Genomic DNA, 25,812 nt, shown 5'->3' with positions numbered 1-25,812 from the left:
GGCTCTCCTAGCGAAGAACGCGCGAGTTACGGAGCGGAGGCGGGGACTGAGCTGTGCGCAGGACACCTGTCAAACCCGGAGGAGGGCGGGGCGTATCTTCCGGCCGGGGCCGGGAGCTGTCATGTGAGGGTCAATGGTCAGCTGACTGGGGCGCAAGTTCCGCGGGGAGGTCCGGGCTGAGACGGGGGATCCTGCTGACTGGTGGAGCAGAAGCCCCACCTCGGGACGGGTCTTTGATGGTGGGGACTACGATTGGCTTATGCGAATCACGTGGAGTGCCGTAGAGCGCACCAGGAAGAGTGGAGTGTCCTACGCGGAAGTATGCGCAAGCGTTGAAACATCGCGTCGCCGATTGGCGGCCGTGAGTCACGGGGCGGGGTCGGCGGCTGGCGGGGGCGTGGCCGGCAGGGCGCGCACCTCCCTACCAGATCGCTGGTTGGCCGGCGCACATCACATGGTGCCGGGCAGCGGGGTGGGGGGGGTGCGTGCCGGTGCGACGTCAACGCAGCCCTGTAAGCTCCCCCGGCCTGTCTACCGCGGCCGGGCCTCTGCCGAGTCCCCCGCGGGCCCGGGTCGGGCGGTTTGCTGAGCACCTTTGCGGCCGCCATGGACAACTCCGGGAAAGAAGCGGAGGCGATGGCACTGCTGGCCGAGGCGGAGCGCAAAGTGAAGAACTCGCAGTCCTTCTTCTCGGGCCTCTTTGGGTGAGAACCACGCCGAGGGGTGGGCTGGGACCTCCACTGAGGGGACGAAGGAGTCATGGCCTGAAGCGGCGGGGCGGAGTCGCACGGCTCGAGCCTAGAGAACGGAGGGGATACCGGGAGGAGGTGCCGGGGTCTAAAGTAGCGGAGGGGGACCCAGGCTAAGGGCAGGGGGCCCAGGCAGTGGCAACACGGTTGGAGGGGAGATGGTCTGAGGTGTTGGGAGGGCCCTGGGCTGAGGGCACCCAAACCGAGGCCGCACCGTCTTGAGGCGGTAGGGGACCCAAGCTGAAGATGGGCCAAGAGGCCGGAGGAGAACCTGGGCCTTGGCAGCACGGTCTGAGGCCCCGAAGGGGACTGGAGTGGGAGGGCAGCCAGGTCAGAGTCTTTGGGAGTTCTAAGAGAACCTGTCTGAAGGATCCCTGATGGGCACGGCGGGGCCTGGGACCGAGGACACCTGCCCAGCGGATTGACCTTTCCAAGGCGAACCGCAGTGGATTTGCATGAGCTCTGGGCGATGGGGCTGAGGGAGTCAGGGCTAAGGTGATCCTGGGAGTGATGAGCCCAGGTCTGAGGTGTGTGAGGGTGCCTGAGAGAAGGCTGCATGAACTGGAGAAAGAACCTTGGACTTGAGGTGCTGGAGAGCATTGAGGATTTTAAATGGGGGCCGTCTTAGTTTGTCTGGGTCGCTATGACAAAGTACCCTAGAACGGGTGGCTTACAAACATCAGAAATTTATTTCTAACAGTTTGGAGGCTGGAAGTCCCAAGATCTGGGTGTTGGCAGATTTCGTGTCTGATGAGGGCCTGCGTTCTCCTAGGGGACTTGTCACTGTGTCCTCACATTGTGGAAGCAGGGGATGGAAGGGGAGAACTAGCGCTCTGGAGTCTCTTTTGTAAAGGCACTTATCCCAGTCAGGAGGGCTCTGCCTCGCAACCTAATTTCTTCCCAAAGGCCCCCATCTCCGCGTACTGTCATCTTGGAGGTTAGGATCTCGACACATGAATCTTGAGAGGACACATTCAGTGCATAACAGGGCCGTTCTTGGAGAGTTCCCATTGGCCTTTTGGAAAGGACTGCAGCAGCTGGTGTGGGGGAGAGTGAAGGCAGTCATGGTAGTAATACCAGATAATATTTATTAAGTGCTCTGGTTCTGAGTCAGACCTGGCTCAGGCACCTTACCTGTGTCCTTGCATTGAATCCTCACAACATCCCTGTGGAGGTGGACAGACTTGCTTGCCTGATTCCTCAGTAAGTGGGAGACCTGGGCCTGTCTGATCCCAGAGCTGTCTTTGCTGCCACACTCATTTCTCCCCGAGGCTCGTGCCCATTTCTGGACACGACACTTAGGAAGGATGTTGGCAGACTTCGGTGTCTCAGGGGGCTCCTACCCTATAACTCCTCCTCCCTCCCTGCCCCACATGGCAGTTTTCTCCAAACATTTAAGTGAAAGAGCCGGTGTATTCATCCCAGTCCCTTCCAGCTCCAAAAGCAGTTGAGATGGTGCTGAGAGGGGAGTGGGCAAGGCGAGAGCAGAGGGCAGAGGTACTGACGGGAACCTGTCCGTCTGAGAGCAGGGAGTGTAGCAACAGGTCAGCCCAGAGGACTCCTCTTGGCCAGCAGCCACTCCGGGCACCTCCTCCCCTCTGGAGCTGGGGTTTCATGTGTTCAGCATCTCACAGCTGCCTTTTCTTACAGACCCCAGTGGCTTCAGGGACCGGAGAAGGGAGTGTTGGGGCTCAGCTTGTCCCTCGTGCTTTTCCCTCCCCTTTCAGAAACCTCAGCAGTAACCTTGCAAACTGAGAGGTCTCTGGTCATGTCAGAGGGCCAAGTAGGATAGCGCCCACCTGGGATCTGGGGCAAGCCCGAATCCTTGGATGTTAGGGCCTTCTTTGTTCTTCACTGTTTCTGGGCTCCCAGACACTAGAGGACTTTTGGGCACCAGCGGCCCGCGGGGGAGGCAGTACCAGCCAGTTAGTAGATCCGAGCTCCTTGTGTACCTTCCCTCTGGCTCCCTCCTCCTCCCTCAAGTCCCCAGCCAGAGCACATGCCCCTGCGGCAGGGAGCTGTAGGGAATGGGGGGTGGGCAGCCCAGACTTCTCTCTGGAAGCAAAAAGATGGAGAGTTCCTGAGTAAAGCACAGTGAAACCGCAGGAAAGGGGAGGGGAGGTATGCCTTCTTCTTCCTGCCCTGAGGCTTCAGATGGATCCACAGACTTCCCCGCTGTGCTCCCTCTGGAATGGTACGAGTTCTAAACAGTGGTTGTGTTCCCTGGGGCTTGTCCTCATCCCTGACACCTCCACCTTCACCCCCCAACCCCCGCCTACCGACATCCAAGACAAAAACTTTTCCACTTGGATACCAACGTTGATAGGAAGTTTCTGCATGTGTGAAATGAAAATCATAGTAATACCTACTTCATGGGGTGGTCCTAAAGAGAAACGGAGAACGTGCTTGTGAAGTGGTGAGCACACAGCGCCCGGCCCTGGTAAGCATTTAAGTGCTCACTGTTATCATTAAGTGCTGTTACTGGAAGTTGGGTGGGAGGCGCCAGAGAAATAGGGATGATAGGGTGTTCCGTAGACCGAGAGCCTGTTCCTAAAGATGGAATCAGGTCCTGACCAATCAGGTCCTGTTTAAACTGCCTGCAGGCACCTGCAACCCCCAGGAGCGCTGGAGGCTGGCTTTTGTAGGGGAAGAATGGCTGCCTGGGTAGGGTGGGTGGGCCCTTAGCCAAGCCCCGTGTGGGAACCGTAGCTTCCAGCTGTGCTTTGGACCACCTTCCACTGCAGAGCCTGCAAGAGCCCAACCTGACCGGCCGCCTGTTTCCGGCGATCACTGTGGCCACTCAGAGCGCCCTGCCCCTGCCAGGCTCCATGGCTGAAAACTCGGGCGTCCCTCGCCTAGTGTCAGAGTGGAGCCCTTCCTGAGGGGATGCAAGGTTTGGGGGTACCCTGGCCATCATTTTGCTGCAGTCCCAGGGTTCTGCCTTTCTCGATGGAGGGGACTTTGCCGCCTGGTTGTACAGAGCTTCCAGTGCTCCTGTTTGGGACAGGACAGCTGAGAGACCGAGGTCTTTCGGAAACATCTATTAAGGAAAGGAAACGCGTTCAGTTCTTGAGCTGCAGTGAAGTCATCTTGTTGGGGTGCGGAGGGGCATCAGTAGGAGAACTAGAGGAGTACCCACCCCACCGTGCGCAGGCGTGTCCCCCCCCCCCCATTGAGCTTACTGTCAGGAAGGCAGTGGCCCAGAAATAAGCACTGTCCGCGGGATGTAGTAAGGGCGGTGGGGAGGCTGGAGGCCCAGGGCTCTGTGGAAATCAGAGGAGGGTGCCACCTCGCCAGCCTGGGGGCAGGGGAGATAAAGCTCATGCTGAGAGTGGAAATAGGTAAACAGTTCTAGAACATGCCCTCTCTGCCAGCCTGATAAGAGCCAAGCTGAGCGCCTGCCATGGGGCAGACACTCTCCTAGGTGCTACCTGCAAGATTGCGAGGGCCGCCAGCAGTGCCGCCAGGGACGGCGTCTCCCCCTGGGTCACAGAGGGACCCGGGACGTGCAAGCCACGAGCCTGCATTCGAGCCCAGGCCTAACTGCAGTCCTCGATTTTCCACCAAGCCCTTGTGACTCTAGAATTCCCCTTGCCAGGTGGCCGGCAGCCCTCAGAGCATGTTTCTCCTCCTTCACATAATAGCAGCCGTTTGAGCACCTGTTCTGCTCTGCCCTTCGTGCTGGGTACGGCGCATACGTCTTCTCTAATCCCCACAGCCTGCTTCCCGGATTGGCTCCTGTCTCCCATTTTACAGATAAAGCAACTGAGGCTCTGCTGATCACCAGCCGGAAGTCACGCCGTTATCAAAGTGCCCGAAACTGGCCTCAGCCCCTCCCTTGGCCCCCAGGTCTGTTCTGTAGAAACCCGTTACAGACGTGTTACGAGAGTGTCACAAGAGTGACCTGAGGTGGTTGCAGAACCCAGCCGTTAGGGGCGCCTGGGTGGCTCAGTCGTTAAGCGTCTGCCTTCGGCTCAGGTCATGATCCCAGGGTCCTCGGATCGAGCCCTGTGTCGGACTCCCTGCTCAGCGGGAAGCCTGCTTCTCCCTCTCCCATTCCCCCTGCTTGTGCTCCCTCTCTCACTGTGTCTCTCTCTGTCAAATAAATAAAATCTTTAAAAAAAAAAAAAAGAACCCAGCCGTTAGCGCATAACAACTTTAGCCTTCAGTTGTTCCTGGGGCCTGTGTGCGCACTGCGGGGGGAGGGGGGGCCCAGGCCCTGCCCCACAGGAGGCCATACCCATCAGGCCGGGGTGAGGGGGTGCACTACTGAGCAGGGGGGGCGGTGAAGGGCTTAGCCTTGCAGGGGGTGCGGGAGGAGATGCTAGGGGATCCCGCAGCTCTCTGACAGCTCAGTGCAGTCAGCAGAGGAAGAGGGCTGGTGGCCGCCTGCTCCCTGGGCCAGGTGGACCTTCATGTTCTCTAATGTTCCTTCCGCCTGCAGCATGGACAGGGGCCTCTGTGGGGGGCTGGTTTAACTCCCTCCCTTGCCTAGGGCGTGCTCAGCGCAGCTCCAGCAGAGAGCAGCGTCTGCTCATCAGGGGAGGGAAATCTGCACAGCGTTGGCTGTTTAATCTAGAACAGAGGCGAGAGCAGGCAGGGACCTTGTCCACCTTCTCGTTTTCCAGAAGACCCTTGGACGTGGGGAAGGAAGCTTCCCAGGTCACTGAGTGAGTGAGACGCAAGGCAGCACTTGATCTCCAGGCCTGAGTCCTGTTTCTGGGCCCTGCCACTTTCTGGCAGCATAAGTGTGGGCAGGCCCCTTAACCCCTCTGAGCCCCAGCTTCCTCCTCGGTGGAGCAGGGGTAATACCCAGAGCGTTACTGTGAAGAACTCTGCGCTCCTACCAGGCCATTCTAATCACGTGAAGGAGGTGGGTAGAATGTTGAGACACGGTAAGGGTGGGACAGGCCCTGGGGTCCCTTCTTGCCCACCCGGGACACTGGAGAAGCAGAGAAACAGGACAGGACTGAGGGGCAGTGGCTGCGGCCTTCGGGAGGCACAGGAGGGCCAGGGAGGGTCGAGGACCTACAATAGGAATCACTCCATCCGCCCTGCCCTTTGCAGCCCTTAGGAGAGTGCCGGTGGGCCGGGTGGCATGTTTCCGGGAGCCAGGAGGTGCCCAGGGGGTGGAGGAGGGAGGGAGGGAGGCTGAGACTCTGCCCTGCAGACCCCCCTGGCCCGGGGCCCACCGGGCCGTCTGTGCGTCGCTGGCACCGCGCGCGCCTCTCCATATGGCAGTCGCTGGAGGTTGGTGGCTGTGCCTGGGAGCCCTGAGACTGCTTCCTCCGCCTGGGGAGGGGGCAGAAAGCAGAGCCGAGTGGGTAATTATAGACAGCCCTGCACCAGGCTGGCCCAAACCAGTTCCCTCTATTCCCGGCCTGACTCGGAGCTGGAGCCGCTAAGCAGAGGCAGCTCGGGGGAGGTCAGTGGGGGAGGGACCGTCAGCTGTCGCCTGTGCTGCCACTGGGCTCTTCGTGAGAGGCAGGCCCAACTAGCTTTTCTGGATCTCCTGCAGGAGGCATTGGAGGAGGCCTGGTTTCTTCCTCGAAGGGAGTTTGCCACTGTCCGATGAGTGCTCTGAGAGCCGCCTTGACCTCAGGGAGAAGTCCTGTGGTAAACTGCAGATTTATCCTGCGGGGAGGCAGCTTGGTAGAGCACTGGAGCTGGGGACTTCCTCCTTCTGGTCGCTGGCCCTGCCAGAAACCTGCCTGTTATGGTATAATAGGGCCTCACCCCTTCCCCTGGCCTCCAGTATGGGGGTCCCCCACCTGCCTCTCTGGCCTCATTTCCTACCCTTCCCTGCACCGGAGCCAGCCGGGGCGCTGCTGTTCTGAACTGGCCACGCCTGTTGGTGTCCTAGGGCCTTTGCACATGCTGTGACTGCCCTCTGGAGTGCTCCTCCCTCTTTCTGTCGGTGGCTCCTTAGTTGTCTTTGAGGACCGAGCTTGACTGTCACATCCTCACAGCGGCGGCCTGGATCTGCCCATCCAGAGAGGCCCCTCCTCCCCCAGGGCCTCTAGTGCTTACTCACTCAGAAATCACCTTGCTGATTTCCTGTTTACTGAGAGCCAGGTCTTTCTCCATGGTTTACTGCTAGTATCTGCAGCGTCTGGCACGTAATAAATGCTCACATTTGTTCCCCAGGTGAATGAGTGGCTGTGGGAAGGGCTTCTGTCTCAAGATCTGCCAGTGACCCAGGACGAGTCACCTGTCCCCCTCTGGGAACTCCACTCCCATCTCTTAAAGGAGACAATGGAACTCCAGAGATTCCCCGATCATCATCTGGCATGGAAATGGCCAGGACCCAAGTCCGGAGAGGAGGGAGGAGGCAGGCCTGAGCAGACATTAATCCCTCTGGTTTTCCCACTCTGCAGTTAGAATCACTGACCCAGCGCAGGGCTGGCCTGGGATCACAGAATTGCAGCCCGGCAGCTGACAGCCTTTGTGTGCTGTGTTCACACTGGCCCACCGAGCTGAAACAAACCAGCTGGGGCTGACTTTGTTCATTGTCGATCACCCCGCTTTGGGCCTCTCGGTGGGACAAGCCAAGCCGTTTCTGCTCATCCAGGAGCCTGAGGTTTTTCAGAGACTGGCTCAATCTGGATAGGACTTCGTTGTTCCCACAAGGAAGGGAAGGATGAGCTAGGGGATCCAAGGAGCGGGGAGACATGACTTCGGTCTGTGAACATATCCATCCCCTTTAAGTCAGAGAACGTTCTAGAGAACGTCCCCCCCTACTGCCTGTGAAGTTCCTCACCTCTCCAAGGCCAGGGGTGGGTTCTAAAGAGGTCACTCCAAGCAGGGGCCCCGAGCCCAAGGTGTGTTGGGCCAGCTGGGGTGAGGCTGGCCAGGGAAGACCCTGCGACCCAGCAGAGTGAGCATAGGAGTGCATTCCCCAGGGGGCCACTTCCTGTGGAACAGCGGAGGGTAGGGGAGACCACATCAGCACAGCCCCAGAAGGCAGAGACTTTTCAGCTAAGAAGAAACTTAGCTCCTGTGATGTGGATTCATGAGGCTGAGATTCCAGTCCTAGCCAGCCAGCTGGCCTGCCCTGGGGTATATTTACAAACGGAAACAGCCTGAAGGGGTCGCTGGGGTGGGTCTACATCAGCTTTTTCCTCCCAAACTCACCTGAGCTTTCTGATTCATCTGGGCCCATTGTTTGAAAAGCCTTATTCCAGGCCCCACCCAGACCTACTGAGTGAAATCTTCCAGGAGGGTGCCTGGGGGGCCTGGTGTGATCACTGTAACTAGCAGCTTCAGTGATTCAAAGGAATGGACTGAAGGAAGGAACGCTGTGAACACGACTCCCAAAATTACCCCGGAGGCTCTCCACAGCTGCAGCGGGGGCTGGCCGATTTCCAGGGCCAGTGGACATGGGTCGGGGGGACAGGAACGATGATTTGTTTGGCTTTCTATTGGAAAATGCCTCCCTTTTCTCCTCGTTCGACACAAAACACTGATTGATGTCAGCGAAGAGAGGATCCGAAATCCATTTGGTAGAACTCAGCATGTAGGGTTTTTTCCTACTGGTTTATGTGGGCCATGGGTGTTTGAACAGTTGCAGAGACCACAGAGCTCATGAGCTGAGGCGGGTTGCATTCTTGGAGGTGGAAGGACAGAGACATGGTGGGGACTCACAGACAAGGTACTCATGAAGGGGCCCCCCAGTTCCGGAAGAGCTTCCGATGCACCGCTTGGAGATCTCAGGAGGGCAGAGTAAAGCTGCCTAAGCAGAATGCTCTTTGATTTTTTTTTAAGTACTGCTGCGTATCTCTCAGGCCCCTACTCTGGCACAGTAAGTTCTTTGAAGGTAGTTTTGCCATTTTAAATAATCCTGCACTGAACATCCTTATACCGCTTCTGCTTAGTTTCTTGCGGTAGATGGCTAGACATGTAACTCACTGCTGGACCATAGAACCAAATGTAAATCCTGATATTTAAAAAGACAAATATATCTTATCTGTGTTCTATATAAATACACTTTAGCAGATAAAATAGGCGGAAGATAAAGTTCAGACAGTACAAAGGAGGAGTGTAGGGTGAGGAAATCTTGTCTCTTGCACCTGGCCCCACAGTTCTGTAGACCCCACCTTAGAGAAGAAAGTCTAGTTGTTTGTGTATATCCGCTCCGTCCTGGATTAGTAATGGCATACTCCTACGGTGGAGAGGTCTTCCCTGAACACCTGCGGCGTGTAAGGCACGGGCTTCAGGCATTGGGGAATGGACAAGTCATCCAGAGCTGGGCTCCTCCCCCAGAATGCTTTGCAATCTCTTGGCGGGGCGGTGGGGGAATTTGCATAGAGCCTGGGAACCAGCATTCACTGAGCAGAAATGGAAGAGGCCGTCAGAGGCCGGGCTCACTGGGAGGTTGGGAAGTCTTCCCCCTCCCCCACCCCATCCCCGTGGAGTGGGGGTGACCCAGGCCTCCCCAGGGAGGGCCCAGCCAGCCTGCGTTGAGTGTGCCTTTGTGCCGGGGGTGGGGGGAGCAGGGGCCGCAGGTTTGGTCTCCCCTGAACCCTCAGCAGAGGCCTGGGCTGCAGTGGGCTTCACAGAGGCCTTATGGGGGGTAGGGGCACATCTCCACTGTCACCAGGACAGAACGCTGGCTTGCTCCTCACTACCAGACTAGTGCATCTCATCTCCTTTTCCCTTCTTTCCCCAGAGGCTCATCTAAAATAGAGGAAGCATGTGAGATCTACACCAGAGCAGCAAACATGTTCAAAATGGCCAAAAACTGGAGTGGTATGTGATCTCTGCTAGAACCCCTTCGTGCTCCTTTCTCCTCTTCTCCCTTGACTTCCAGTCCTGAAGGCCTGGCTCTGGGGCTCGCCGTGCCATCTCTGCCACCGGAAGCCCGTCGGCCTGCCATTGGCTCGCTTCGAGCCCACTGGGTTATTTTACTTGGGCCACAGGGCCTTGGCGAGAGGACTCTAAGGATAAATAGATTAGTGAATCCAGATAGCTCTTGGAGGGGTTTCTCCTTAAACTCCGAGTGTCCGGTTTCCCCAGAAACTCCTCCCTACTGCTTTTATCAGGTCTGAATGCTGGACGTAGCGGACCATTCCCGTGGTTCCAGCAGTCACCTTAACCATTTATCAAGCGCGCCCCTAAGTGCCAAGCATGCGCATTGAATGGAATCGTCGGGGCACTACCGTTAACATGCCCGTTGTTGGAGACCGAGGCTTGGCTCAGCCCCGGGCCTGAGGTGCCACCGTGGTGAGGGACAGAACCAGAACTCAGAAGGCAGAGCTCCGAGTCCGGAGCGGCCTCTGTGTGGCTGCAGGGCCTTTGCTGCCGGAGTGACAGAGGTTCGTGGCACGGCTCAGGCTGGCCGTGGGACCCCGGGCAGGTTACTTCCCAATCCAACTCCTGCTGAGTCCGACAGCGGGGACAGCGGCAGTCCCACCCCCGTGGGGCCGCGGTGGGCATTCATGGAGATCAGGCATCCCCACTGGGGGCAGCCAGCACTCAGTAAACATGGTGGCCGCGAGCTCCGTGTTCGTCATGCCTGCGAGCCCACCTCCCCGCGTCGGGGTGCAAGGAGAGCTCTCCCGGGACCCTGGTGGGCAGATTAGCAAACTTCAGGAGTGGCTGTGAGGTGCCCGCCGGAGCCTTCTGTGCTCTCGCACACTGTCACAACCTGCTGCAAGGGCCTCCCCCCGGAACAGGGCATCCCCATCCCAGGTCATGCGCCTCCGGAGACCCTCAGAACCTATGTCGGTGGGCGGAGTGAGACCAGAGTCGCCGTTCCTCTGACTTGGCTTCGAGGTTGTGGTCAGACTGGCGCTGGGCCGGCTCCACCGAGGCAGGGAGGGGCTCCTAGAGGCCCGAGAGGCCGGAAGAGCTGGTCGGGAGCTGCCTGAGGGCCTGGAGGAGAGCTTTGAAAATCTAGCGCGTTGAGCTGCTCAGGGCTGATTGCAGGACTCGGCCTCAAGCCTCAGTGAGATTGGATCAAGGAAATGGAGCAAAGACGGGTTTGGGACCCTGGGAGGGACTTTCTGACCAGAAGGAGACACAGCCTGGAATGGGACCCTGGAGGCAGAGGGTGGAGGCCCCGGTGAGACGGAGTCTCCTCATTTTCTGAGAACACTTTTAGTTTCCTGGAAACTAAAAGGGTTTTTCCTGAGCTTTCACCAAATAGATAGGGCACACAGCCACGTGCCCTGTATAATTCCGTGCTCCCAAACTAAGAAGGCGCCATCAGAGAAAGAGTAATTCTCAATCACGTAGATGTCGCTTTGCCCCTAAAGTGTGTTACTTCCTTCCCACCCCCACCCCCAACTATTCAAACAAGAATCCAGGGCCGTGTTTCATTTTTCTCCCAACAATACTGCTTTTCTGGAAATTTTGCACTCACGTTTGAGCCCTTAAAAGTAATAAATCATACATGATGGAAACTGGGCTGCTTTGTCTTTCCTGCTGCTCTGAAGTTCCAGGAGGGGGCCAGACCCTCTGGTCTCCTTCCAGCTCCGGAACTCTGTGATTCTGACGCGGCTGGAGGAGGACGGAGGCCAGTGGAGCCTCAGGTGGGGGTTGGCTGAGCTGGCGGTGGGCGTTGGAGCTTCCGATCAGGACCGTCCCACCCCTGCTCTCCAGCCACAGAGCAGGAGCCAGGTCATTGTCTTCTGCAAGCTGCCAGGCAACTTAGGAGACGGACAGGTGACCACCGTGGCTTGGGAGCAGTGCAGGATGACCGCCTGCAGCCAAGTACTGGTCAAACTGGGCTTCCCATGTGGTCTGCACCGCCCTTTGCCCAGTGGCACTTGTCCCCGTGCGCTCAAGTTCCTGCTGTCCCATGGGGCCACTGCGGGGGTCAACTGGGGATAGTTTCTGTATCCTGCATAGTTCTCGGCCCCGTCTGCCTTCTCCTTGGATCTTTAGAAGTGGGTGGCCCTGGAAATACTGGCAGAGGCTGAGATTAGGGCCATGGGATCTTAGCTGGCCCCCACCTGGCTCTCTCTTTGTATACCCAGGGCTCAGGGGCCTCTCCCTGAGGCAGCTTCCTCCTCCCTCCGTGTCCACCTCGTGGACCTTCAGGAGCCTCAGCCCAGGAGTCAGGAGGCCTCAGGTGGACAGGGCGAGGCCTTCACGTCAGCACCCCCCCCCCTCCCCCCCGAGCCAGGCCAGTCCCTTCCTCTCTCCAGCCCCCTCTGCACTCTCAGGAGAGGAGAGGCCCCTCCCGGGCCAGCGTCGGGGTGGCTTCTGACAAGCGGAGCCCCACTAAGGCTGAGCTCGCTCTTCTCTGTTCCAGCTGCCGGAAACGCTTTCTGTCAGGCAGCCCGGCTGCACCTGCAGCTCCAGAGCAAACACGACGCGGCCACCTGCTTTGTGGACGCCGGCAACGCTTTCAAGAAAGCTGACCCGCAAGGTGAGCGTCCACGGGTCTCGGGGGCCGGCTGAGCACTTTCCACAGAAGTCCTCAGGTTTCCGTGAGGCGCCGGTTCTCCCCAGGGACACACGCGCCACAGGCTGGCAGGGAGACACTTGCGCTTGAACTTCGAAATTGGCTCCCTTCCGGTTGGCATTTGCATCCCGCTCCAAGCCTCCGCCTCCCCCTGCTACTTTGTGTGCGCAGCTGATCGCTTCCTTCCCAGAGCCGGGGAGCATTTGGGAGTGGGAGTTACATTGCAGACCCACCGCATGCCAAGGAGAGAGGAAAATCTGTTCTGTTGTCAGAATTAACATGCAGAGGGGGGTGGGAGGGGGTTCTGAGACCAGCCAGGTAGGAGTTGCTGCCGAAAAAGGAGCGGAAATTATCCTAACCTGGCTTCCCTACACCCTGGGGGGGAAATCAGAACACAGCCCAAGATGGGAGTTGCCAGAGAACAAGTTACTTAAAATGAGGCAGCGCTGGGGAGAAAAGCCCGGTTTGGGACTGACTCATGGTGAGAAAACCATTTGTCCCACCGGGCTTATCCCGAAGCAGAAGCGCAGCCCGGTGGGTACCAGAATTTTGGGTCTCAGGGAGCTGGAATTTTAATTTCTGTTTTCCATCTCGCTGCCAGACACAGGTTGCTGATTTTTTAATTTTAGCAAGCAAAGATACTTTTTTTAGGTAACCATTTATTGTTACTATTCTCTCATGAGAGAATAGGGAATACATGAATGTTTTAAGAAAAAAAAAAGGGGGGAGATGCCTCATCTTGGAACAAAGACCTGCCCTTCCCAAGAGAGGACAGTTTGCAGCTGGGCACCGAGGTGTTTGCGAGGCTTGGTAAGCACCGGTTCCCGTCCTGGTGCTGGCGAGTTGTTGGCGGATCCGTTACCACCACTGGGGACCGACCTGTCGTTCCTGGGCAGGGATTAGGTCTCTGTAGACCAAGTAGCTTCTCTGTGTCCCCAGACTTGACCAGTCGCTGCCTGTGTAGCTGGGTGTCCCACGGAGGTTGGCTTGAGGGGTCACGCGGTGGGCCCAGGCTCGGCGAGAACCAGAGGGGAGGCCTTGTGGCGGGGTGGGCCGCAGCAGGCCGTGTCGGCCATGTGAGGAGGACCCAGGGCCACCGCGAATCACCCAGGGACGTCTGTGTCCCGTTTCCCCACCACCAGCCTTCCCTCTGCTCCCTGGGGAACTGGGCTTCCTGGATTGCCGCCCTAGTGTCTGTGCTGCTCTGGGGTGACCGGAAGGACTCGTTTCTGGGGCAGAAGTCGAGTGCCAGCCTTCATGGCTCTTCAAACAAACCCGAGCACGTCCCTCGGATGGGCCCCCAACCGGCTCCTCGATGTTGCGTCTGGGATGTTGCGTGCGTCCTTAATCCTTCGGTGGCTTTTGACCTGAGTTTTTCCAGCTCAAGGCAGGGTTCTGCAGGGGGTGTGTTGGGTGCTGGGGCCCTGTGCTCCGCCTCAGGAAGTGCGGAGGGTGAGGGGTGTCTCACGTTGGGTCTGCTGACGTGGCCATCATGGGGCCCCAGAGGCCGGCTTGGTGTCTCCAGGGATCAGCAAGCACGGCTTGCTGCCCCGGGAGCTGAGGCAGGGAGGGAGGGGTGGGCCTGGGGTGGGAAGGACCTTTCAGGCAGCAAGAGGAGCAGTGACCCGGAGAGGAGCCTGTTTTGGGCACAGCCCGGAGTGGGTGCGTTGGGTGGAGCACCAGGCTCTTGGTGCTGAGGGGGGCGGGCGGGGGGGCACCGGGGCAGTGACCCAGCACCGTCGCCTCACGGACTCCTCGCCCAGGTAATGGTTCATGTAGCATGTGGCTCCGTGTGGTCTCCTGAGTCTAGACCGAGCCTCTTCCCCTGTGACCTCGGGCAATCACTTCATCTTTTGGGCCTCAGTTTCCTGGTCTGGTAAAGGCAGAGACCACGTGTGAGAAGAAGCACAGGCTTGGCCAGCGCAGCACCTGGCGTGCGATAGATCTCTAATGAGGGGTGGCCCGTGGCCCCCATCAGAGGCCCGGCCTCCTCCCCTTGGCCACTCGGCTTGTAAAACAGAGCTGGAGGGCCCACTCGGAACCCCACCGGGCTTCCCCAAGCAGGTGGCCAGCTCCCTGGGGCCTTGCTGGTCCCCTCGGCCGCCTGGAAGGCCTCTGTCCTGGGTCAGCACCACCTCCTCCAGGAGTCCTGGAGGGCCCTCCCCGCGAGAGGCAGCTGGTGCCCAGCCCGCACAGAAGGCCTGCCAGAGCCGGCCAGGGTAGAAGGAAAGGATTTGGCACCTGTCAGCGTGCTCTGTCTGCGAGTCTGCCTGGAATGGTGGACTGGGGGCGGTGGGGGGGGGGGGTATGTGATGCCTCTAGCTGTCGGTGGTTCCCGGCTTTCCCAGCCTTTCCCAGCCTTTCCCAGCCTCCACCGGCTGCTCTGGAGGGACTCAGGCCAGGGAGGCCTCTAACCCCAGCCACCTGAGCCGGGCCCTGGGCTGCATGCGCGCGTTCCTGGGCGCCTCCTGCGAACCACACGCGGCAGTAGCGTTCTCTAACCCAGTCCGCTTCCTTGTGGGACTCTGCCTTGTGCCCCCGTTGCACCCAGGAGGGCTGAGTCCTGGGATTGATGTGGGAAACGGCAGCCAGACCCGTTGGCCGCTGGAGCCCAGCAGGTGGGGCGAGGGCCCTGGGTTGCACGGCTCCCAGTGTGCCTAAGCCAGCACCCTCCCCACTCTGGACCGCAGAGAGCTGGATCTCATCCAGGGGTGCTCTGGCCGCTCATCCCCGGGGGCCTGGTGACTGGAGATAAGCCTGCCGTGTCCCGTGTGTCAGCGGCTGGTCTACCAGCACTTGCTGGGCTGTCCCCGAGCCAGGAGCCCACGTGAGGGGGACTCAACCCTGTGAATCCGCGATGCTGCCTGGGAGTGATCTCCTGCCCCCTCTGCCTCCCCCAAGGGCCATGCCGTGCTAACAGCGCTCCGGCGCCAGGGGGGCCCCGCAGGCCTGGGGCGGCCGCTGTGGGAGAGCGCGTCCTGCCAGAGAGGAACTCGCAGCCTGTCCCCCTCCTGGCCCTGCTCATCTCCCTGAGAGCCGCCTGGGCCACCTCAGCGCGCAGGTGCCGGGTGGGGCTCCCCGGCGTCCCAGAAGAGGGAGCCGGTGAGTCTCCCTGCTGGCCACAGGGCGCCCCCCCACCCCCCACCGGCATGGAGGCTGGAGCAGGGCTAGATGTGCAGAGGCGCCTCCCTGCAGCCCAGCCCCCGAGCTCCTTACCAGCCTTATCGTCCTCTTGCAACCAGCCCGTTGCTGGTTCATCAGTTCAGAAATGCTCTGTTTCAAAATATGTGCTTGTGTTCAAGCGGACTGTCTTCCGGCTATAATTTGTTGTGTGCGTTCTTTCCCTCTGCCTCCTCTTTACCTTGTTTTCTTCTCTGGTGCCCCGGGCTTCCAGCTGTCAGCCTCAAAACCCTGACCGAATGGTGTACATTCTTTAAATCTTTCTGGCATCCCCGGAGGCCTTTCAGAATTGGAGCAAACCTATAGGCCCTCCCTCCCTCAGAGGAGGGCTCACAGACACCCACCTTTCGCATGTAAATTTAGGGGGGCTTGTGGACTCCCTGAAGGCCCAGCCACAGGTCCGAGGCTGAGAGCCTCTGTTCACATGTCCGTTCCCCCCCCACCCCAGGTAGTGAGACCTTCAGCCCCATAAGAGCAGGTACCAGCTGCGGCCCTTCTCCGTGGCCTCTCCACCCAGCGGGCCTGGCTGACTGTGGGGACCCCGGGGGGCAGACCAGGAGCCTGCTGGATGCCCTGGACGGCAGGATGAACTGGCAGCCCCGCCCCAGCTCAGAGCCCAAGTCCTGGCTCTGTCCGGGCTCTCTGTCCTCCCCTCCCGCACCTCCCCCAACACCTTTTCCTCGGAGATGCATTTTAAAAATCCACCCTGAGAGCTCATCTCTGTCTGCTAGAAAATGCCTCCCACTCGTGCTGCTCTCTCTCCTCCAAATAACGTGTCAAAAAAAAAAAAGCCATACCCAAATTTCAGGTCTTGGAAGAGGTAGTACCACAAAGGTAGCCGAATTTCTTCTCTCGTGGGCCTTCCTGGTGTTTGCTGTGTTGGGGGGACCTGTGGTTTGAGGAGCTGACCGGTGGCAGGGGAAGGGACAAGAACAGAGGGCTCTGCTGAACGCAGACACGTGGGCAGGAGACCGTGATGGAGATTCCAGCCCAGGGGACCTGGGTGTCCCGGCGTCCAGCCCCCTCCTGCTGTAGACGGAGGCCAGACAGGTGCAGGGGACGTGGGGCAGTGCCGAGGTGCCAGAGCCCCGGTGAAACCTGGGCGTCCCTCACATGTCAGGCCCGGCCCCCTCTGGTCCCCCCTGTCCCCTTGCCAGCCCCTCTTGTCGTGGAGGGTAGGGCCCTCGCTGGCCTGGCTCCGAACGCCCATGGGAGGCTGGCTATCGGCCTGTGTTCCGTCCCTGGGGCCGCCGGGAAGGCGGTGGCGCTGTGACAGCCCTCAGCAAGTCACGGCCTGCAATCCACCGCTCTGAGCACGTGTTACCTGCGGCTCAAGGACCCCTTCAGCTCCCCGCCCAGCCACGGGAGCACAGCCCTGCCTCCCCCTCTCCTGACTTCTGCCCAGGTGACTTCTCATTCTCATTTCTCCTCCACACCTCCCTTTTTCTCTCCCCAGAGGCCATTAACTGTTTGATGAGAGCAATCGAGATCTACACAGACATGGTAAGGGTGGCTGCCCGTCCTGTCCCCGCTCCTGCCCCACCATGTTGCCCCAGCCTGCCGTCCCAGCTTCGGCACCAAGAGCAGGCGTGAGGGGGAGTGGGAGCTGCGGGAGTCTGGTCACCTGGGCCAGCCCCTGCCCCGCCCCAGGGAGCACCCCCATAATAGGGGAGGCCCAGGGGCAGCTCCGCCAGGGAGCCAGGACCAGACTCCTGTCCACTCTGCCACTTGCCCTTCACTCTCTGCCTCTGTCTCGTCGGACCCCTTCCCCTGCCAGGTCCCGGGCCATGCTGGAGTATCCTAGATGGAACAGTGCTAGCGGTTTAATCCTCCCTGCCATTCGCCCATGTGACAGGAAAGGGGGGCCCAGACAAGTGACGTGACTTGCCCAGGGACACATGGCCACAAACAGGAGTAGCTGAGCCCAGAGCTTCGCCCTTTCCTGATGTCCCTCGGCAGGGCCAGGCGCCTGGACACCCACTGCGGGGAGGCTGGTGGCCTGTGCTCAGCCCTTCTGGGAGCTCCAGGCCTCCTTCGGGAGAACTGTGCATGTCTATGGGGGAAGCTGGGGGTTGGCCTGGGTCGGGGGCGGCTTCCATGGCCACACTGGGGGCCGGGGGGAGGCCAAGAAAGGCTGTCCCCTCTGCAGTAGGGATGCCCACCCGTCAGCCTGGTTTCTCCAGAGCTTTTACCAGGCAATTCTAGGCTGGTCTTTCCACCTCTGTGGGCCATCTGTCAAATGCTTCCCCAGGCCGGGCCCTTCACCAGGTACCCGTGCCCCCATGACCTTGGCATTGCCTTGTTTGCCCGTGTCCCTGTGGACAGGATGGACACGGAGGCTGAATGGGGAGGCAAGTGCCTAGGGTCAACCCGTCAGGGCGGCACTTGGACCCAGGCCTCTCAGTCGAGCCTCCTGTTAAAGGCCTATGCCCCCCTGGCTCTCGGTACCCTCTGTGCACACCTCACTGGTGCGGCTAAGGGGCAGGGACCCACCAGCTTTGGGGACCCAGAAGGGCAAGAGCAGGCTGGGGTGGGGCGCTGGGGACATCACTTGTCACAGAGGGCCCCTCCCTGTGTCCCACCCAGGGCCGATTCACGATCGCGGCCAAGCACCACATCTCCATCGCCGAGATCTATGAGACAGAGCTGGTGGATATCGAGAAGGTGAGTGGCCGTCGGCCCTGCCTGGCCAACGGTGGGGGAGGACCACAGTGGCCGGTCCCCTCGGACTGGGGTTCATCTCTCTGCTCTGTCTACTTGGGAGGTTTCTGGTGTCTGAGTACTGGAAGAGGGGCGTGGGGCATTGGCAGAACTTGCGTGAAGGCCCCAGGGTCGGGCCCGTGGTGGACAGCGGTCACCTTGCCACCTCCTTGCCCTCTGCCCCTTCCCCGCGTCTCCCCCAGGCAATCGCCCACTACGAGCAGTCTGCAGACTACTACAAAGGGGAAGAATCCAACAGGTACGGGCCGCAGGCTCCTCTCTCCCTGTCCTCCCCAGGCCCCAGTAAGCCCCAGGCCACCACCGACCTCTGTCTTCTCCGCCCACCCCACACAGCTCAGCCAACAAGTGTCTGCTGAAGGTGGCTGGTTATGCCGCTCAGCTGGAGCAGTATCAGAAGGCTGTTGACATCTATGAACAGGTGGGGACAGGTGGGGCTCAGAGCCCTGCTCTCTGGGAGGGCGCCACGCCCAACGTCTGCACCATGCTCCCTCCCCCTGCCTTCTGTCACATGCCTCCCTCCATCACCTCCCTGGCGCTCATCCTGTCCTTGCTGGCTAAACCTTTATCCACCCACGACCCCACACGGTCTCACCGCCCCCTCCCTATACGCTTCTCACAGGGAGCTTCTGGGGAGGCCCAGGGTCCTGGAGGGAAGGAATCAGTGAGGCCTGGGGTGGCCGGAGGTAGCTGAGGAGCCTGCAGGAAGGGGGCCAGGAAGCATGGTCCCGAACGTGGTGGGTGGGACAGGGAGGGAACGTCACGTGGGTGCGCAGGCTCCCCTGGGCTGTGTGGGGAGGGCTGGGCGGGCCAGGCTGTCCTGGTGGGTTCAGTTTGGCCAAGAGAAAGGCAGGCAGCTGGCCTTGGAGGAGAGGGGGGCGGGCGCCACCTCTCATGTTCCCGCAGCCTGCCGTCCCTCTGCCCACCGCGTGCCAGCCTCCCATGGGGCCTGACAGCGGGGCCGCCTCTTCCCCAGCGTCGTGGGTGCTTCGGGGCCTACGGACACCTGGCTTCAGCCCTGTGGCAACACCCATCTCCTGTCATACCCTGGGCCTTGGCTGCCCACACACCACCAGCTGACTTCCCTGGGGCTGGTCCTTGGCCTCCCTGCCCTTGGGGTTCCGGGTTAGCAGGGCCCCCCCCGGGACACACATGTGGCTCCCAGCTGGCCCCCAGGTGCCTGGCAGTGACCCTGGCCCTCTGGCTGCCTGCCCCAAGCTTATGGTGCCGCCTCCACATGGTCACAGGTGGGGACCAACGCCATGGACAGCCCCCTCCTCAAGTACAGCGCCAAGGACTACTTCTTCAAGGCGGCCCTCTGCCACTTCTGCATCGATATGCTCAATGCCAAGGTGAGCTGGGGCCCCGTGGGCCCGCCCAGAGCTTCCCCCACCTCCCAGGGACCACCTCGGAGCGTGGTGTCCATCACTAGGCCAAGTCACCTTCTAACTCCTTAATAGGGGTGAGCCCCTCCCTCACGTCCGACACCCGACAGCTGCAGACAGGAAATGCGTGCTCTCACTGGTGTGTTCCTGGCCCTGGTGTCACCTGCCCAGTCTCTGCCGCTTTTGAGTTTATCCAGCTCCGGGCTCACTCAGTGCCAGGCCTTGTCTTCAGTGAGAGCATGTTTTGAATCCTTATTTGCATTCCTTGAGGTCAGCGTCACTGTCCCCTGTCCTACGGATGAGGACGCTGAGGCTGAGACCAGAGACCCTTATTCAAGGCCCCATGGCTGGATTCCAGGTCTTTGACTCCCAGTGTCATGATCAGAACCATAGCATGCACGCCCACACCACCCATATTCAGGGCTGCTTGGCAAGAGAGGGGTCCGTGCTGGGCGAGGGGGTGGGGAACAGCCCAGGGGGGAGCTGGACTTTTCCTGGGGGCAGCGTTGCCGGGGCCCCAGCTGCACTGCCCTCCACCACCCCTGCTCCCGTTGTGGGTAAGAGCTTGGGCTCTGGCGTCGGGCCGGTTCGCGTCCCCGCCCCCATGTACCCTGTGCCCTGAGCAGGTCGTTGTGCGCTTCCCCACTTCCAGAATAGGGGTCACCGTCATTCGACCCTCCCTGGGTCCACGTGATGGTTAAATGTGGGAAGCGCCCAGCACCAGCCCTGGCACGTAGGATGGGCTCGTACGAGGCAGTTGTCATCTGCCCCCTACCGTGGGCACTGGCCTGGGAGACACCCCCCCCCCCCCCAGCTGCTTCGTCCCCACAAGCTGTCTCTGCAGCAGGCTTGGCTGGGCACAGCCCCACAGAGGTGCCCTCCAGGCACAAAGCCAGGTGACACTGGAGGCTGGGGGAGGGGCGCAGGGTGCTGACCGGGGCCAGATGTCTCATGTCTCAGATCCCCTTGGCTGCCAGGCCGGTGGCTCCAGTGGCCCATCTTCATTAGCTTGTCCCCTTCCCTCCTTCCACCCTGGCGATGTCCAGCTTGCTGTCCAGAAGTATGAGGAGCTGTTCCCCGCGTTCTCTGGGTCCCGGGAGTGCACGCTGATGAAAGTGAGTGCTGGGCGCTCTGCAGCCCTCTCCCCGCCCTTTCCCTGCCTCTGGGCCTGGAGGGCTCAGCCAGGACTGGGGTGTTGGAGGTGGGGGGGCACCTGGAGGCTTGGGCTCTGGTTACTATAATCATCAGGGTTTGTACAGCAGTTCTTTTTTTTTTTTTTAAAGATTTTATTTATTTATTTGAGAGAGAGAATGAAATAGAGCATGAGAGGAGGGAGGGTCAGAGGGAGAAACAGGCTCCTCGCTGAGCAGGGAGCCCGATGCGGGACTCGATCCCGGGACTCCAGGATCATGACCTGAGCCGAAGGCAGTCGCTTAACCAACTGAGCCACCCAGGCGCCCTGTACAGCAGTTCTTAAAGGTCTTTTGGTTTTGTTTTGTTTTCCCTCATTTGGGCCTCTGTTTTCTTGATGAGAGAAGTAAGGCTCAGGTGGTGATGGAGGTAGGGGCAGTGTGATTTCTCACATGAGCATGCACACGCGCGTGCACACACACACACACACCGGGCAGGGGTGGAACCAGCCCCTTCCTCCCTCCCAGCACGGGAGCCCCCTGACCTGCCCCCCGCAGGATGGTGTATGTGTGGGTCTAATCCAGGTCAGGCCTCAGGCCAGCCTTGGTCCCTGACCCCTGCCTGCCATCTTCTTGCAGAAATTGTTAGATGCCCATGAGGAGCAGAACATTGACAGCTACACCGAGGCGGTGAGTGGCCGGGGCTGGGGGCAGGGGTGGGGGGCGCCCTGTACAGACATACTCTCCCATGAATCCCACCCTTTCTCTGACCCCCGTCCTGGCTGTGAATCCCTTTCTCCAGTCACCCCAGGATCCTCACGGGGAGCCCCGGAGGTACGGGAGGTGTCCTCCCCCTATTAGAGATGATGGCACTGGGGGGAGGTGAGGAGACTCATCCTCCATCCCTTAGGGGCAGAGCTGGGAGGCAGACCTGATGTCTGTCTGTCCCTGGAGGCCAAGGTCTTTGCACCAGTGAGTGTCCTTGGTGAGCAGTTGGGAGGAGCAGGGAGGGAGAGAGACGAGTTGTGGAAGGGGGGGGCCCCTTCCGGCACCAGCTTCCTTGGTAGAACCGCCCCACAGAGGTGTGTCTCCCTTTCCTTACTCTCTTTTGAACAATCCGGAACTTGGTTGGGCCCAGCTCCAGTCCTAATCCAGTCGTCTAGACTGCATCTGTCAAGTGTTGTCTCCTGGGTGCCCCTCGGGAATCCTACACCACCAACAATGACAGAGACCAAAGTTCCTCCAGTCCATCCTGCCCCGGACGGTGGCAGGACGTCAGGAAGCTCAGCCACAGAGAAGGGAGGAGCGGGGCCGGGGCAGGGTGACAGGGCTCGGTTCTCCCTCTGGCCCCGTCCCCGTGGCGCTTGGAATAGGCCTTCACATCTCCAGGCCTGTTTCCCACCCATGAAACAGGAAGCTGGACCGTTTTATGCTGCAGCATCCTTTCTTTTTCTCAAGGCAGCCTTAGAGGGAGCCCCCTCCCTTTGCTCCTCCTCAGGGAGGCGGGCTGGGACACATGTAGAGGATTTGGGGACCAGAGACTCTGGGCTTGGGGACAAGGAGGGAGCCAGGACCAGGTACGGGACTGGCCCCACTGTCACCTTCCCCTCCCCATGTGTCCCAGGTGAAGGAGTACGATGCCATCTCCCGGCTGGACCAGTGGCTCACCACCATGCTGCTTCGCATCAAGAAGACGATCCAGGGGGATGAGGAGGACCTGCGCTAAGCCCCACCCAGCCCCCTGGCACCTGTCTTCCTGCCCCGTCTTCTCTACCCCCGCGCCCCTCTAGCGCGTGAGCCCAGAGAGAGAGGTGGGGCTGAGACCTTGGCTGTGAGACCTCCCTTCCCTTCCCGCAGAGGAGTCTCCCCAAGCCACAGTGCGGGCTCAGCCCTGCTTTGGGTCCCTGAGGCCAGGCCTGCTGGCCAGACAGTCCCCCTCTGTTCTTGCTGCATCCCTCGCCTCCTACCCATTTATTTAAGCCCCTCAAAGGTGCCCCTTCTCTGCCCCAAAACATAGACTCTTTGACACAGACTTATTTGCTGTGGGTGCTGCCAGGGGTGGGGGTCAGCATCTGGTCCCCCATATCCTGACCAGCTGAGGCACGGGGCTGGTTTCTGTCGTTCCCACTTGTCCTCCAGCCGAGCTCTGAGCACATGTAGCTGCTGAGATTTGCTCTCTCCACGGGGGTGGGCTCCTTCCCCTCCAGTGCTGGGACCCCGCCCCACCCCCCAACCCCCACCCAGCCTCCTGCAGCCCTGACCTCTCAGGATAGACCGCAGGCCCTGGAGCTCAGAGGGTCATCCCTGCACCCACCCCTACATCTGCTCCTTCTGTAGTGCTTTGAGGTTTTGTGGTCGGAAGCTGCAGTTGGCCTAAGAAAGAAAATAAAAAAGAACACTTTGCATGAGTCTCTCTTTTTCCTCCTCAACTCTGCTGCCCCCTTCTCCCTTCAGGGCTGGTGTCCTGTCTTCCTGCCCCTCCTGGTACCTGCCTTGGGCTCTGGGCACACTTGGTGGGAAAGAAGAGGGCGAGCATAACTGAAGATGGGGCTGGGGTCAGAGGTCCTGGGGGAGGCCTGGGGATGGGTGGGCTCGGGAGTCTGGGAGCGCCTGGCTTGATCCTATGGCCTCTGGGTTCTGCGGGCCTCAGTTTCCTCCGCTGGGACGGTGGGTGGCAGTACCAGCCCTCAGCTGGCTGGAGAAGGGAGGGTACGGACGGTGGTAAGGAGGGTGGAAGAGGCCCCTCATGGAAGGAGGGTTGAAAGCCCTGGTGGTATTTGTTCCAGGTGCCCAGGATGAGGGGGGACACGACTTCGGTGGGCAGGGCACGAAGACCAAGCGGGTGTGGCAAGTGGAAGGGGGGACGACAGGAGCCCTTGCCTGGGAAAGGTGGGCAAGAACCACCTGCCTCCGCCACATGCCACAATGGAGGCTTGCGTGGAGGTGAGCAGTCTGACACACGTGGGCTGTGGCAGGGACAGAACTGGAGGAGGCTCAGAGTCGCCATGGGAGGGGGTGTCTGGAAGTGAAGGGGGGCGCAGGACGAGAGGAGGGGCCGCCTGGGAGACCAAGGCTCCTCGAAGAGGTGCTCCAGGCTAGAGCCTGGAACAAGTCCCAGAGAGGTTCAGGTTCACCGTGTCAAGAGAGAACGGACTGCAGCACCGTGCCCTGCTCCTGTCCCCTTGAGCTCCTCCCACAGCTCAGATGGATTGGTTGATGATGGCTGCCTAGGGCGCAGTTAAGACTCCTGAGACCTGAGATCAATTACTGATGTCTGCCACGGGCACCGGCTGGAGACTAAGCGCCAGAATCTCTTTCTGCCACCAGTGACCTCAATAATGAGTCTCAACCCTGGGCTGGGCTTGAAATCACTTGAAGTACACAAGCCTGGGTCAGAAGGTGATAAACTGTGATTCGGATGAAGCTCCCCCCTCTTTTGGGAGGTTCTGGTTTTGGTTTTTTTTCCTGAAAATTCCACAGCCGAGTCACATGTGCTGTAAGGGGTGGAAATCACTGAGCAGGACAATTCTTTCCTTCCCAACCTATAACTTCATTTATTCATTTGACAGATGTTAAGTGAATGTAGCTTAGAGGTTACCACGTGAGGGAGAAGCAGCCTGAAGAAAACATTCTTCAGAAGCAGAATTAGGGCGCCTGGGTGGCTCAGTTGGTTAAGCGACTGCCTTCGGCTCAGGTCATGATCCTGGAGTCCCGGGATCGAGTCCCGCGTCGGGCTCCCTGCTCGGCGGGGAGTCTGCTTCTCCCTCTGACCCTCCCCACTCTCATGTGCTCTCTCTCATTCTCGCTCTCTCAAATAAATAAATAAATCTTAAAAAGAAAAAAAAAGAAGAAGCAGAATTAGACCCCACATTTCATCGACTCAGCGAGTATCCACTAAGCACCTACTGTATACCATGCCTGGTCTAGGCCCTGGGAATATAGTATGAAACCACATAGCTAGACCCTGCCCTCCAGGAGGATTTGGTCACCAAATCCCGAAGTCGGGAATGGACACAGACTCCCCTTAACCACCCTCCAGATCCCATGTGCCTTTGAGAACTTTCCCCTTATGTCTTATGTAACAATGTCCCTGGTGCTTGGCAAAGGGGCTGGCACGGAATCTGTGGATTTCTAACACATTTACTGAATGCTTGCTTTTGTCAGACCTTGTGGTCCAGGAGCTGGGGATCTGACTGTGACCAAGGGAGATCCAGTCCCTACCTTCACGGATCCTGCAGTCCTCGTTCACATGTGTGTGCACCCGCATGTACACTCGTACTTCCCGCAGTGTGTGTGTGTGTGAGAGAGACAGAGAGACAGAGACAGAGACAGAAGATTAACTCAACGTGGCCAGACAGTTGGCCAACTCTTATCTTCTGGAAATGATGTACAGATGTATACAGAGTCCCTCAAACTCCTGATGCCTTTCTAGAGTCCAACAAAAAAAAGCACATATATGAACCCCTGAAGACCCCAGAGCCTCCCCCACTTTCCAGTCATATCAGAGCCACCATTTATTTCATCCTCTACAAATTGGGACAATAAACTCCTTTGCCGAGTTGGAAGGGTTCATCGAGATTGATGTGTAAGGGATGACCTGGCACACGGTTAAGTGCTCAGTAAATGCTCAGTAAATGAAAGCAGGGTAATAACAGCTGGGTGGCTGTCAGGATTCAGAGAAAATCGGAGCCAACATGACCGGCGCGAAGTAGGTATTCATTCAGTGAAGGAGGTGGTTCTTTGCTAGGACGGACAGCCAGATCCTTTTTCCTTGGGTACGAATGCATTTCACCACTTTAAAGGTAACGTGATTAAAATAACAGACTATGGGCTATCTCGTACGGATTCCACTACCGCTTACTAGCTGTGCGATCATAGACAAATTACCTCCTGTGCCTCGATTCCTTCGTAAAACATAGTACCTACCTCAGCCTGCTTGTGAGTTTGAAATAAATAGAGGGAAAGCGCTTAGAACAGTTCCTGGCACGTAAGGACTATACTGAGTTTTAGGATTATTATTCTACCTTCCACAGAGCCCACAGCGAGGCCCACCCCCTCCCCAGTTCAGGCGGTGGCAGCCCCCTCCTTGACTCCGAAGAGGAGCGGCGAGGAGCGCGCACGCGCGGTGGGGCAGTCTTATAGGAAGCCCCGGCGGCCCGGCGGGTGGCCATCTTGGTAAAGGGCAGCGACGGCAGCTTCTTTACGTCATCAGCCTGCGCGACGTGCGGCCACCCGGCGGT

The 25,812-nt window shown here is 59.3% G+C and overlaps 1 protein-coding gene and 1 long non-coding RNA gene across 3 annotated transcripts; one reads left to right on the top strand and one right to left on the bottom strand.

Moving 5' to 3' along the window:
* Window positions 1-462: 462 nt before the first annotated feature.
* Window positions 463-22,975, top strand: NAPA (NSF attachment protein alpha). 2 transcript variants are annotated; one of them, XM_045891843.2, is made up of 11 exons: window positions 465-704; window positions 9,418-9,497; window positions 12,007-12,123; window positions 16,796-16,842; window positions 17,926-18,003; window positions 18,243-18,298; window positions 18,394-18,478; window positions 19,305-19,409; window positions 20,489-20,557; window positions 21,212-21,262; window positions 22,197-22,975. In XM_045891843.2, the coding sequence occupies exons 1-11, from the start codon at window positions 607-609 to the stop codon at window positions 22,296-22,298; spliced, it is 888 nt and encodes a 295-aa protein (XP_045747799.1). In that variant the 5' UTR covers window positions 465-606; the 3' UTR covers window positions 22,299-22,975. The 2 variants fall into 2 exon arrangements, with proteins under 2 accessions (XP_064437354.1, XP_045747799.1); XM_064581284.1 differs by lacking the exons at window positions 18,243-18,298; window positions 18,394-18,478 and having other exon boundaries at window positions 463-704.
* On the bottom strand, window positions 22,568-25,809 carry LOC129046311 (uncharacterized). The gene is made up of 3 exons (XR_008507354.2): window positions 25,499-25,809; window positions 24,794-24,850; window positions 22,568-24,400 (listed from the first exon to the last, which is right to left on the bottom strand). It is a non-coding gene; the product is annotated as an uncharacterized LOC129046311 (long non-coding RNA).
* Between the last annotated feature and the right edge of the window lie 3 nt (window positions 25,810-25,812).

This window comes from Mirounga angustirostris, unplaced genomic scaffold, assembly GCF_029215605.1.
Source record: "Mirounga angustirostris isolate CCGP_5_RB_7025 unplaced genomic scaffold, mMirAng1.0.hap1 SCAF_16, whole genome shotgun sequence".
NCBI classification, from domain to species: domain Eukaryota; kingdom Metazoa; phylum Chordata; class Mammalia; order Carnivora; family Phocidae; genus Mirounga; species Mirounga angustirostris.
The sequence above is the reverse complement of the archived record's forward strand: the minus strand, read 5'-3'. Positions and strand labels throughout refer to the sequence as shown.